At 45.9% G+C, this 11,743-nt stretch overlaps 1 protein-coding gene and 1 pseudogene across 1 annotated transcript; one reads left to right on the forward strand and one right to left on the reverse strand.

The window, feature by feature from the left end:
• Window positions 1–1,033: 1,033 nt before the first annotated feature.
• Window positions 1,034–4,756, reverse strand: LOC120845428 (annotated as a pseudogene).
• Window positions 4,757–5,738: 982 nt separating this feature from the next.
• On the forward strand, window positions 5,739–10,812 carry LOC115317557 (translation initiation factor IF-2-like). The gene is made up of 12 exons (XM_040217079.3): window positions 5,739–5,824; window positions 6,746–6,861; window positions 7,102–7,236; window positions 7,310–7,508; window positions 7,848–7,889; window positions 8,089–8,139; window positions 8,241–8,315; window positions 8,417–8,524; window positions 8,595–8,735; window positions 9,472–9,506; window positions 10,104–10,323; window positions 10,641–10,812. The coding sequence occupies exons 1-12, from the start codon at window positions 5,749–5,751 to the stop codon at window positions 10,775–10,777; spliced, it is 1,335 nt and encodes a 444-aa protein (XP_040073013.1). The 5' UTR covers window positions 5,739–5,748; the 3' UTR covers window positions 10,778–10,812.
• Window positions 10,813–11,743: the final 931 nt, after the last annotated feature.

Raw genomic sequence — 11,743 nt, forward strand, 5'->3', positions numbered from 1 at the left:
AGGGAAGTTCAGTGGCCGGGTGCACCGCCCACCACGGAGCCCAACAAGGGGGTAGGTAATGTGCCCTAAGAAGAAAGGTTTGGCTGACACACCCAGGAGAAAATATCCAGTTGGTATCTAGCTGGTCCTAGTTGGTTCCAGCTGGTCCTAGTTGGTTTCAGCTGGTCCCAGTTGGTTTCAGCTGGTCCCAGTTGGTTTCAGCTGGTCCCAGCTGGAACTTAGCTGGGACCAACTAGCCCTTAGCTGGGACCAGCTAACCCTTAGCTGGGACCAGCTAGCCCTTAGCTGGGACCAGCTAGCCCTTAATTGGAACCAGCTGGGACCAACAAGCACTTAGCTGGGACCAGCAAGCACTAAGCTGTCCAGCTGGTTCTTAGCTGGCACATAGTTGGGTTCAGCTGGAGCTGCTGATATAGGTGTTTTTGCTGAGATTGGCCAACATATGCTTAAAGCACTCTCAATATTACCATTAGCTTGCCCGACCTGGCGGCCGCTCTTAGAGAAAATGTGGATGAGAACTGAAAAATCCAGCGGTGCGCGACGCATTCTCAGGAGACGGTACACGCGCTGCCTACCTTTCTAAATTTGACTGATTTAGTGGTTTTCAACGATCCCCATGAAGTTTCTAGTTGAAACATAAATGTTTATTTTTACTAATTAAAAAGTTAGTTAACATACATTTGTAAAATTAGGTGCTTAATTGCACAGTCTTGATACTATATGTGATTGAAAAGTCGGACAAGCTAATGGCAATATCGAGTGCTCAAAACGCAATATTGAATGCTCTAAAGTTCCTTTTTTTTAATATTTTGGCCGCTGTTGTAAAAACATGTGGCATATGAGCTGGAGATCAGGTGGGACAAGCCGGGGTACAGCTTAAACAAGCAAGTGTTTAGAATTTGTGCCACGTGAGCATGAGCTGGCAAATTTGATTGGGCCAGAGCTGGCAGCAGTTGAAGCAGTTAGCTAGCAAAGCTAAGAATTTGAGACGGACACCAACTGGCCTTTTTCTGGTACTTGATGACAAGAAGCAACTTCTATTTATTTGGCAAGTAGGATCGAGCTACAGAGACTGCTCTTTTGTGCAACACAGGAAGAGGGACCCAGCTTACTCACTTCTAAAAAGAGCCTTAAAGGCTAAAGACACAAAGTAGCTATTCGCCCCAGTGTGCATGTATACACAGGGCACAACACCAGGCGCTATTTCAACAAGTAGATTACTGGCAGCATGTCCAGGAGGCACCTGGCGCGCTTTCACAATGTGAGTGCATTTTTGAACAGGTGTTGTTACAAATCTAGGTGACACGGCAAAAATCTTGGCCTGTCCATTTGTGTCCTGAAAAGACAGCAAGTGCTTAATTTTTATGTACACTTTGGATGGTAAGATTGCAGCTGTGCAGTCAGTTTTGTTCGGTCTTCCATACTGCTCACTATGGAACACAAACTGGGACACCGCAACCCTATCATGCTCCATCACTTGACCGCTTATAATATGTCCAATCTGGCTCTGGGCCAACTCCAAAAGTGGTAGTGGCACTTGCCGTGGCTTGCCAAGTGGTGCGACAGTCCCTCGATTTGAGACGCTGCCTCCACTTAAAAATGACTGTGTCTCAGGACAAGCTAAGGCTTTTAGGCCAGGAAACAAACTTCTCATCATAAGGCGCTCCACAATTTGCAATGGCACACCCTTGGCCGATGTAACAAGCTCCTTCACCTGGCCAATATTTGATTCAAAGGCAAAACAAGAATGTGCCCACAGTGGGCCTTGGTGCAGCACACTTTTGGACAGGTGTAGCATCTGGTGGATGTTGAATGTCATCTGCTTCTCACCATAAAGCACCTGGACATCAACAACAAACTTCACGAGGGATGCTCTCTGTGACATCACCCTTGGTGACATTGTCTTGCAGCAAAAGATAAATACCTTTTACTAGTAAGGCAAAGTGACACAAAAACTTTGAATGCAGTATGCCATCCAAGCATGGTAAAGAAAAGCACAGCAGCCACTGCTGCCATTCGGTCGCTTTCCAGTACTTCCGTACGGAAAGCGACCGTTGCAGTCTGTGGAAGCATGATGGTGGTTTCATACTAAGCAGCCTCTGATCAAGTGCATCAAAAAGTGCTGGACAGCCAATGTAGAAATCCTCTCCCACGCTGGTCAGCCACAGCTCTGTGAGCTGCCGCGTTGTGCCGAGCAAAACACAATGCATATAATCTGGTGTAAATCCCCAGATTACGTCAAATCTGGGGAGATTCATGAGGGGTGTTGGACCCTTTACGCCTTTGATGGGCTTGTCGCTGGCAGCCGCTCTCTTTATCAGTGCCAGGGTCCGGTCCGTGTCCCTGTCCTCCACCACTTCATCAACAGTGTACTTGACAGTTCCTGTTTGGAAAACAAAAGGTATTAAATGTTAAGCAAGTAAGCCACATGAATCAAATTTTCTTTTACAGATAATTTACAACCAGGCAAAATGAATGCCGCAAAGGAGGACTGGTATTTGGTAATAGGCAAATCAAACCTAAAATGCGAAACCAGTGTTATAGCAGTAATTGTAGTGTTCCGGGCTCTTGAATGTAGTAGGGTTTTTGGCATGCTTGTTTATTAATTAGGTGCACATTAATGCAAACAGACCACAGAAACCACTGCATACAGCACCATGCTGCCGCCTCTTGTGCAATAACTGACAACATTTATGTCTGGCAGAATAGCTTCAAGCTCATTTAGTGAGCACTTAGACAGCACAAATAGTATACATAGCTCAAAAATGGCAATAAAGAACCACTTTGATTTCTTTTCTTGCCAAATGCTTTGTTAGAAGAAGTTCCCCACCATTGATGACAGTTCCAGGGTGCAGGCACCATCCACACCCGTAGTGCCCATTATACTGCAACATATTTTGCATAATTGCCCTGGCAGGGGCATCAGCGCAGCAGCTGAAGCAATGGATCTGCAGGAAAAGAATGCAGTTGCTTATAAAATGCACCACAGAGCCGCTATAATTTATATTATATTGTAGTGCTTGCCGGCGATCTACCATGTCGCCCCATGTCTGAGTGGCTTGCGGCACGGATCGCGCGATGCCAAAATACATTGCTTTCATTGTAGAGTGCTCGCTGTAGCTTGGAAACTTCAAGCTCTTTGAAAACTGGATTTTTCTTCGCTTCATTTACAGAACCACAGGTATTTAAATAAAATAAATAAAAACTATATTTCTATTAACAAAATGAGTAAAGATAATCGATAACATAAAGTCATGTTGCATTCATCGTACCACTGTGAGCTAAGAAATTAGCTCTCTTAAGGCCTGTTCACACATCTGCGCTACATTTGCTTACAACAAAACGTGACTGCAGGTTGCCATTGCGACCCTTGCAATGAGCCAATGAGGAGGCAAAAAGTTGCACAACATAGCGCATACAATGCAAATTTGTTAACTGGCCGCGTCCCTGTACTTTCCGGCCGTCTGCCATGCTGAAAGTGATACCCTTCTTTTCTTTCCTTCCCCTTGTGACCACTGCTGAGCTAACCAATATCAATTGGACCCAGCAACTGAGCCACGTGCCCCTGCGGTCACCGCCATACCACTCACGATTTAACATTTTATATTTAATCTATCTGCAGTGCCCCTGTTTTTACGTATGGGTACAGTTTTTCTCTGAGTATGTCTAATCTGCCATCTGCACGTTGCGACCGAACCTGGTTAAAGATCCCCCGCTCAAGAGACCAAAAAGTATGTGAATTCTTGCCGTGAGTAAAAGCCGGCCAACAAAGCTTGGTACAAAGTAACGTCGAAAGTTGAGTTGGTATTCGTTGATCCTAATATATAAACAGTGCGAAACACATGAACAGAGAAGAAATACGCTTGGTACAAAGGCCCTTATACACATAGCTTGCACTGACATACTTTGGTCCTTTCTGGTGGTAGAGCGCACCCTTTACTGTACTAATTGTAGAAACGGGGAAACGAGCATTGCGAGCAAGCAAAAACGAGCGAGCGCAGCTTCCAATGCATTAATGGCAGGCTTCTACCACCAGCAAGGACGACGGCTTTGATATCACATGCAAGCCCTGTATACTATATGCACATACCTTTGAACAAACAGTTCTTGTGCCTGCCTCCCAGGTAATTCCCTCACAAGATAAGTCTTCCATTTGATCAACGAAGGCCGTCAGCAGTAGTGGCATGTCGGGATGGGTCTGTCCATACCACAGCATGGTGACGAGGACATTCTTGTGCCGGAGGTGTGGCGGAAGTTCGTTGATCATCACTTGCACCGGCCATATCGAGTATTTGGAGGAATTGAAAAGCGGACTTCCGTCGGAATTGATGGTCAGCGTTAAATCGTGCAAATCCATCTTTTCCCGGACGGCTTTGTATGCGTCACCGTCGGAAATATCCGACATCCCATCACTGCCATTGTCGTGGTGAGCATCTATTTCTTGCAGGCGCTTAGTTAGAGCACTAGAAATTTCTTCTCTCGAAAGCAACTCTGTTATCTGTTTCCGGATCGGCATGCTCAAAAAAAAGTGGCCGTCAATCAACATCTGCCGACCATCACAGAGTTTGCCGCAGTTGGGGCAGGGGGCCTGAACTGCGTTGCGGTCAGCAAGGCGACCCGATGTGGAGGCGACTAGTCTTTTGCAGTCGTTGCAGTAAAAATGAAACTTGGCAGTCTCAACAGTGATACCGGCGTTCTTTTTAAACAAGTACTTGGTTGCCGGCACGTCGCATCTTTTCAAAACGTAGGACATCATCTTCTGTAGAGTTTCGACCGCATTCCACGGGAGTCCGAACTCTATGATGAAGCCCACGGATAGAGCTAACAAGTCATTGGCGGTTAGCTCGGCCTCCTCTTGCGGTTCTTGCCGAGTTCCTGGAGAGCCGCCGGGTTGTGGTGTTGGCGGCGGTGGTGTGGCGCGGGTAGCACTAGGACTTGACGCAAGCGAGTCATCGCTTTCGGCGGGTGCAGAGTCGTCGTCGCTTTCGGCAGGCACGGAGTGGTCGTCGCTTTCGGCAGGCACAGAGTGGTCGTCGCTTTCAGCAGACGAGCCGCCATCTCTTTCGGCAGGCAATAAGTCGTCGCTCTCGGCAGGCGTGCACTCATCGGTCTCGTCAGGCGCTTGCAGGTCCGTTTCGCGCTCGTCAAACAACCTTTTTTTCGTTGTGTATGGTAGGTCTGCTATGTCGGCTCCATATTCAAGATACCGCTTCCGCGGAGGCATTTTCACAGCATACACGTGCAAACTCAAACGCAGATCAAGCAGATCACCCACGACAGCTCCAGGCACAAGAAAAGCTGTAGAAAGCCAATGGTCAAGAAATCTGGTCAAGACAAGCCAAGCCAAAGCGAACTCGCGAAATTATTCCTCTAAAGTAAATAGAAACACGCTTTTACAACAACATGGGTCTAAAGTATCAATGTGCCATAGTTTGAGTCAACTAATAGTTTGTTCCTATTTTAAAAAGTTAAAATATTATTTAATAATTGCTAGCATATAGTATTCTTTAGACGCGTTGCGGACGCGGCAACCATGGTCACTGCGCTGTGGTATTCGCACGTCCGCTAGTATTTTGACGGTTGCTTGCTTTTCTCTACTCAAACCACGTGCATTCGCTCTTCAAAATGTTTGCGCTAGTTCGATTTGTGGACGACCACAACAACAAGCGACTGCATATCGTTTCTACAAGCAGCATCGATGGCTTCTCTCCGACTAGCACGGACGATTACGACAAAAAGTCGACCTACATGGTGTTTCACGAAGACTCTGAAGGCAACGGAGAAAACACGGGGTTTTATAGTGCCCACGTCCTTCTGCTAGCCGGTACGTATACGTACCATTATTTATCACAGGTACACCTGTCAAAACGCAGTTTGACGCCGTCGAGTTCACCAAAAAATGCCAATGGTATCTAAATCTTGGACGATCCGACGGCACTCCTACAGAGCGTTCAAGTGCCGTCCGACGGTACTCCACTCGCGCGTTCAAGTGCCGTCCGAAAGTCTCCTATAAAACGAGGTCGCAAAGCGAAATTTTTGAAGCTGTAGTGTAGCTTAGTGGTACAATGTCTCCCTCACAAACAAGCGGCCCCGGGTTCAATCCCCGGTGCGGAGTTACTTTTTCTTTTTTTTTCTCGAACATTTTCCTTTGTCGACGCATTTGGCGATATTTACATTTGTTTTTGGCTGTGTCTAGAATACCGTCCGACGGCCACTGGCACCTACAAGCGGCGTCCGAAAGAAAGTCGGACGGCGCGTGTATCATGAATAATTGCGAAAGCTGCGACTAGCTGATCAAAAACGGTTGAGGGAATGTGTGTATGTGATCTGCGCACAGTACAGATAGGTTGCACTGACGTAATTTGGTCCTCCTCTTTAGGGGCAAAACTTTCCTTGAGCGTAGCCTTTATTTGTACTTATTCTACAAACAGGAAGCAAACATTACGAGCGAGCTGAAAGGAGTGAGTGCAGCTTCCCCTGCACTCACGGCAGGTTTCTGCCGTCAGCAAGGAGGACGCGGATATAATATATATCATGCAAGCCATGTATAGGTGCCTAGTGTCCTAATGCTATGAACAAAAAATTAATTTTTTAACTAATAGCATCACTATCGGCTTCAAACCTCACTGCATCCGTTAGTGAATTCAGATTGCATAGTCAGCCTGTGCTTTTTGGAAAAAGAGACATGCTTCGGTTAATCATGACCTATAAGGAAATCATTTTTGAATCGCTGCTTGACCCACAGAAACCGAGGAAGAGCTCACGAAAAAAAAGGAGTCGAAGAGGATCGCTTTTCCTAAAGCAAGATTAGAGGAAAGCTCCGACGATGATGTTCCAAGTAAAAAAACGCAACAGAAGAAGGTAAGCATGCAACTTTGATGTATTTGTATACAGCACTTAACTGTGAACTCTGGTATTCTCCTTTGAACTCAGTGCTAATTAATGCAGAATTTAAGTATTCCAAGAAGCAGCATGGGCTGACTCTCACTAATCAATTTTTACAAACTCGTGTTAACCTTTTGAAAATAAGTGCCATAAAGGTGATTAAGAATTTATGCACATACCTGCCTCCAACATTGTTGTTCCTTTCTTATGTGCCAGGTGTCACAGAGGCAAAAACAGCTGCGAACAACCTCGAAGAATGCTGTGTATAGCGAAATATTGGAAAAGCATTTACATCACGCCCACAAAAGCACCAAGGCAGGGCCTTCTGACCGAATTCATCGGGCACAGTCAGTAAGTAATAGCTCAGCACTTCTTCTGTCTTTAACGATGCGGGAAGGCTGACGTTAAACGTTTTACTTTTCAGGTCCCAAAAAGGTTGCGGCAGGAGTCAGTCAGTTCATCAGATGAAGACGATTCTTTATGCTCAGCGACAGAGCTGCGCCAAGCACAAGCAGAGACTCGTGCCTGGAGAACAAAAGCAAGACAGCTTGAAGAGGACAAGAAATTTTTGAAAGAGCAGGTTTCCTCACTGCAGCGCTGCTTAGAAAGTAAAATATTTCAAGGTAAGAACATCCTAGAGGTGCAGCTATGCTCCAAGTGTTGAAATGAAAAATTACTCTGCCAACTCCCAGAATTGTCTCTACGTTCAGGAATATTTACTACTGTCTTACCTTTCTTCAGCTAGCAGCTGTTGAATGTGTGTTTTTGATTATACTGCATATATGCTTTTATGCAGATTTCTGCTAAAAGTCTAGCACTAGGACAGTGCATTTCACAAATTCTGCCAGTAACTACTAGCACATGTCTGTGTCAAAAAATTGTGCTTCATGGGTTTGTTTATGACGACATGCTAAGGTGGATCATTTTAATTATAAGCGCTACATTTAAGTATTATTTTTCAGCTGAAAAAAGCAGCGAGTGCGAATATTTCAGGCGAAATGAAGGTAAGTGATTCTGCAAACACCACAGTTTGTGAGTCCTGCATAAATAAAACAGTATAAATGGCAGGCTTGGTTCATGGCATACACCTTTCAAATGTGAGCTCATCTTGTAAATGGTGCAACTAAATGTATAAAATATGGTGAGGCAAATAAATGAAGCTGCAGCTGATTTAGTTTCATTCAATGTTATCAAATGTTGCAGTTGAGGATCTTGCAGATGCTCAGCATGATCTGGTGGAGCAGCACAGTGAAGGTAAGTCTTAACTGTCATATCGGAGTTCTTGTGAAAGCTGCATCGATGTAAATATATGATGCATATGTATTGAACATTTGTTGAATTTTCAATTTTAATAGCTGTGGCTGCGAGCACTGACACGGCAGCAGATGCCATTATGCGGGGAGCAGCCCATCAAGGTGAATCACTGCCTTGTAAGCACTTTTATGCTTCTTGAATGTCTGAAGCTGCTTTTGTTTATAGCAGGTACTCTTATAGTAGTTGGAAGTGCATGTGTACCCTTTAATTTTCACAGGCACGACATATCCTGCCACAAGGTGTGACGCTGGTGTCCTCCAGAAGAGTGCACTACCTGCAGCTTGTCTCAGCACTGCAGCAGCTACCAAGAACAGTTCTGCACAGCGTAAGTGCATCAACTGCTGAAATGAATCCTTTGCAGCAACCAACTTATACTGACACTGTTCTGTCACAAGGTCCCCCCCCTGGAGCTTGCCAAGTGAGCGCAGGACCTGCGGGTCCTGCCAGACCTGCGGGTCCTGCCAGACCTGCGGGTCCTGCCAGACCTGCGGGTCCTGCCGGACCTGAAGCAGTTGCTGCAAAGAGCCCTGCCCCCGGTAAGTGCATAAATTACCAAGAGCACCTTAGGAAAGCATTCCGTGTTTGAAGTGACCTTAATTGACACTACAGATCAACATAACTTGTATGCCACTACATAAAAACTACATATGTGTCTATGAAATTGCTATTTTATGAAGGCACCGGCAGAGATGTTGGAAGTATCTGGTTGATGTGGGATAAAAAACCACCCTTGCGTATAGAAATGGTCTGAAAAGCAGCGTTATCTCTCATCTTCGCTCCGGTTCACTTCCTCAAGATGGCGAAGCGAAGAGAGGGAATAAGAATCGCAGCGATAAAAAGCCTCGTCAGCCTCGTTCAACCGTGCCCTTCTTATAAAAAAAATATAGCTCATCTGTTTGAGATATCGCTGTGTGAGTGATGTTATGGTGTTTGTTGTGTCCCACCTATCGCTCCTGGCTCGTTTACTGAAAACGCAAATTTCAGTCCAGCATCCCTTAAGTATATCAAATGCTGTCCGGCATACAATTGATTTTGTACAACCGGCTTCAGTTTTCGCGAGCAATTGTATGGACTTTATAGCAAATAGATAGAACTTGTCTATTTGCTACATATATGTTAGTGTCCCGCTATTAAAAGTATTCGGAAATCAGCTCTGCATTCTGGTGTCCCTCTTGTCTGTCCTAGTATCGCATCGTAGTTCACTTTAACACGTTTTGCCTGCTCACCAAAAGATGTGCCTTATTTTTAGTATGGATGATTTTTCTTTTTCAGTTCCTCCGGCATTCACACACCTTCCTGATGGAACTGTAAGAGCTTGCCCTTATTTTTAACTGTAATTGCTACATGTGCAAACATAGTGAGCAGTAAGGTCTTAAACCTGCTCCTTTGTTGTGATGACATACACATCTTTGATGTGCACATTGCTGGCTGTGGGGATAAGCCCTGTTTATCTCCTAAATGCCAAGCGTAATAAGAGTATAGACACTGTTCTTGTACCTCTGCTAAAATGGGTGCAAAACATACAAGAAGTGAATGTATATTTTTATATCTATTTTTGTTCTCTGCATAATGCAATGCTGCTAATTTTATTGTTTCCTTAAATATTGGATGCCAAAATTGTTTATTCGATTGGCAAGTATATATTTAGTGAAATCACAGAATCAAATTTAAAATGAAGATAAAAGAACTTTATCTGTTTCCTGACAGTGACACTTGGGTAGTCCCTACATGCAAATGAAGGGAATGAAAGAACATGTATGCGTTCCCAAATTAGTATAGCCCTTTAATTGATGGCCAGAAATATGGAGAAAGCGTGCTCCTTTTCCTCTTTTATTGTAGCAATGTTTAACTACTGTACGTAATAATATAAATGTTGTGCTCACAATATATTTTATACTTTCTAGTTTCACCTGACCAAGGGGATAGTCATTTCCAGTGGCCAGGCTGCAAAAATATTTCGGGGGAAAAAGCCAACAATTGTTGGTAAAGAAACAGCTCAAGCGATTTGGACGAACGCCGTACTTGCTACGAGGAGCGTAACTGGAACAACATGTCCCCAGAAGCGAGCAGCCGGAGAGCCAGCAAAGCCTCCTCTAACACCTGAGAAGATCGACGTTGTTCAGGGTGAGCTGGTTTAGGCCAATCCTCTGTGGGGAAATTGAAATCTCAATTTGGGTATATATTGTGTGTCTGTTTCATCTCGTTGTTCAATATTGTAGCCAAACGCCAAAGGCACTGATTATTTAAGGCGGTGGCATTGACTGTCGCATTTCCTGCTTTTGGCAGAACAAATTTTGTGCACATAAAAGCACACCTCGTCCTCGGTTGGATTGACTCATTTACGAGTCGTGGCATTTTACTTTTTGCCTATGAGGCTGCCCAGAGTAGGGTTAGTCCTCAAAACATATATATACTGCTAACAATTACACATTTCTTTCTAGCTGCAATTTCCTTCTGGGGAGACCAGAACAAACAGTCTGCAGCAGCAGCTGCAGTAGTCTGCGACATAGGGAACTTGCTAAGAGAGAAGTGCCAAGACGCAAGGCGTTCCGAAGAGAGGTTGAAGAAGAAGCTGTAGCGCCACAAGGCTATAAACCTTGAAATAAAATTACATTTCCATGCATTGTGTCCATACCATGCAGCTGTCACTGACGGTGGCGGATGAGCTGCCAACAATGGCTAAAACCAGCTGAACTGGCTTCTGGCCACATTTCCAGCTGCGACCAACTGCAGTTGGTCCTGGCTGGGACCAGCAGCAGTTGGTCCCAGCTGGGAATACCTGCAGTTGGTCCCAGCTGGTCCCAGCTGGGACCAGCAGAGCTGGTTTTTGTCAAAATTACCAGCTGGGCCCAGCTGCATTTCCAACTGGGTTGGGAATTTCACCATAAACCAGCTCAGCTGGGAAGCAGCTGGGAATATAGCTGGTCCCAACTGCCATATTTACTCCTGGGACAATTACTCTGCCAGTGCTGCCCGGGCACTATACCCTAGTGTGGTTGCAGGGACAGGACCTGTTTCCACTCAAGGTTGGCCCTTGCCACCTAAGGAGGTGAAAAAGGAAGGAAGAGAGTGCAGAAGGAAAGAGAAAGAGGTGGGAGGAAAAGTGAAAGACGGGAGAAGAGGGTAGGAGAGGCGACTGGCTGAATCATCCTGGTCGGGCCAAGCCAGGACACCCGTCTACGAGAAGCAGAGGCCGAAGCGGTGTATTGCCTCGCCCGGGGGCCCCCGAAGGGTCCGAACAAACCCCAGGCTCAGCTCAACCACCAGGGTCTCCTTTTCCCCAAACACGGGTACGCCACGCACAGCCAGACGTGGGTGGGCGAACCCACATGGCTCGGGGTTCGTAGTGACGCCACTCACCAAGCACCTACCCCCTGCGTGCGGGTAAGGTGGCCCACGTGGCTGGGGTCCGTGGTGACGCTACTCACCAAGCACCTAGCACCTGAGGTGCAGCTGCCCCCTGCGTGGCTCGGGGTCTGTGGAGACGCCACTCTCCAAACACCTGCTTTCGCAGGTGCCCCCTGCGGGGCTACGTTGGGTTGAT

Source organism: Ixodes scapularis, unplaced genomic scaffold (assembly GCF_016920785.2).
Source record: "Ixodes scapularis isolate PalLabHiFi unplaced genomic scaffold, ASM1692078v2 PGA_scaffold0__279_contigs__length_252992795, whole genome shotgun sequence".
NCBI lineage: Eukaryota > Metazoa > Arthropoda > Arachnida > Ixodida > Ixodidae > Ixodes > Ixodes scapularis.

Bases quoted from the DNA above. Each gene is read 5' to 3' on its own strand.
- LOC115317557 (XM_040217079.3), top strand. From the start codon at position 5,749: ATGGTGTTTCACGAAGACTCTGAAGGCAACGGAGAAAACACGGGGTTT. The intron at 9,507-10,103 runs GTAAGAGCTTGC...TATACTTTCTAG, and splicing joins CACACCTTCCTGATGGAACT to TTTCACCTGACCAAGGGGAT. The intron at 10,324-10,640 runs GTGAGCTGGTTT...ATTTCTTTCTAG, and splicing joins GAAGATCGACGTTGTTCAGG to CTGCAATTTCCTTCTGGGGA.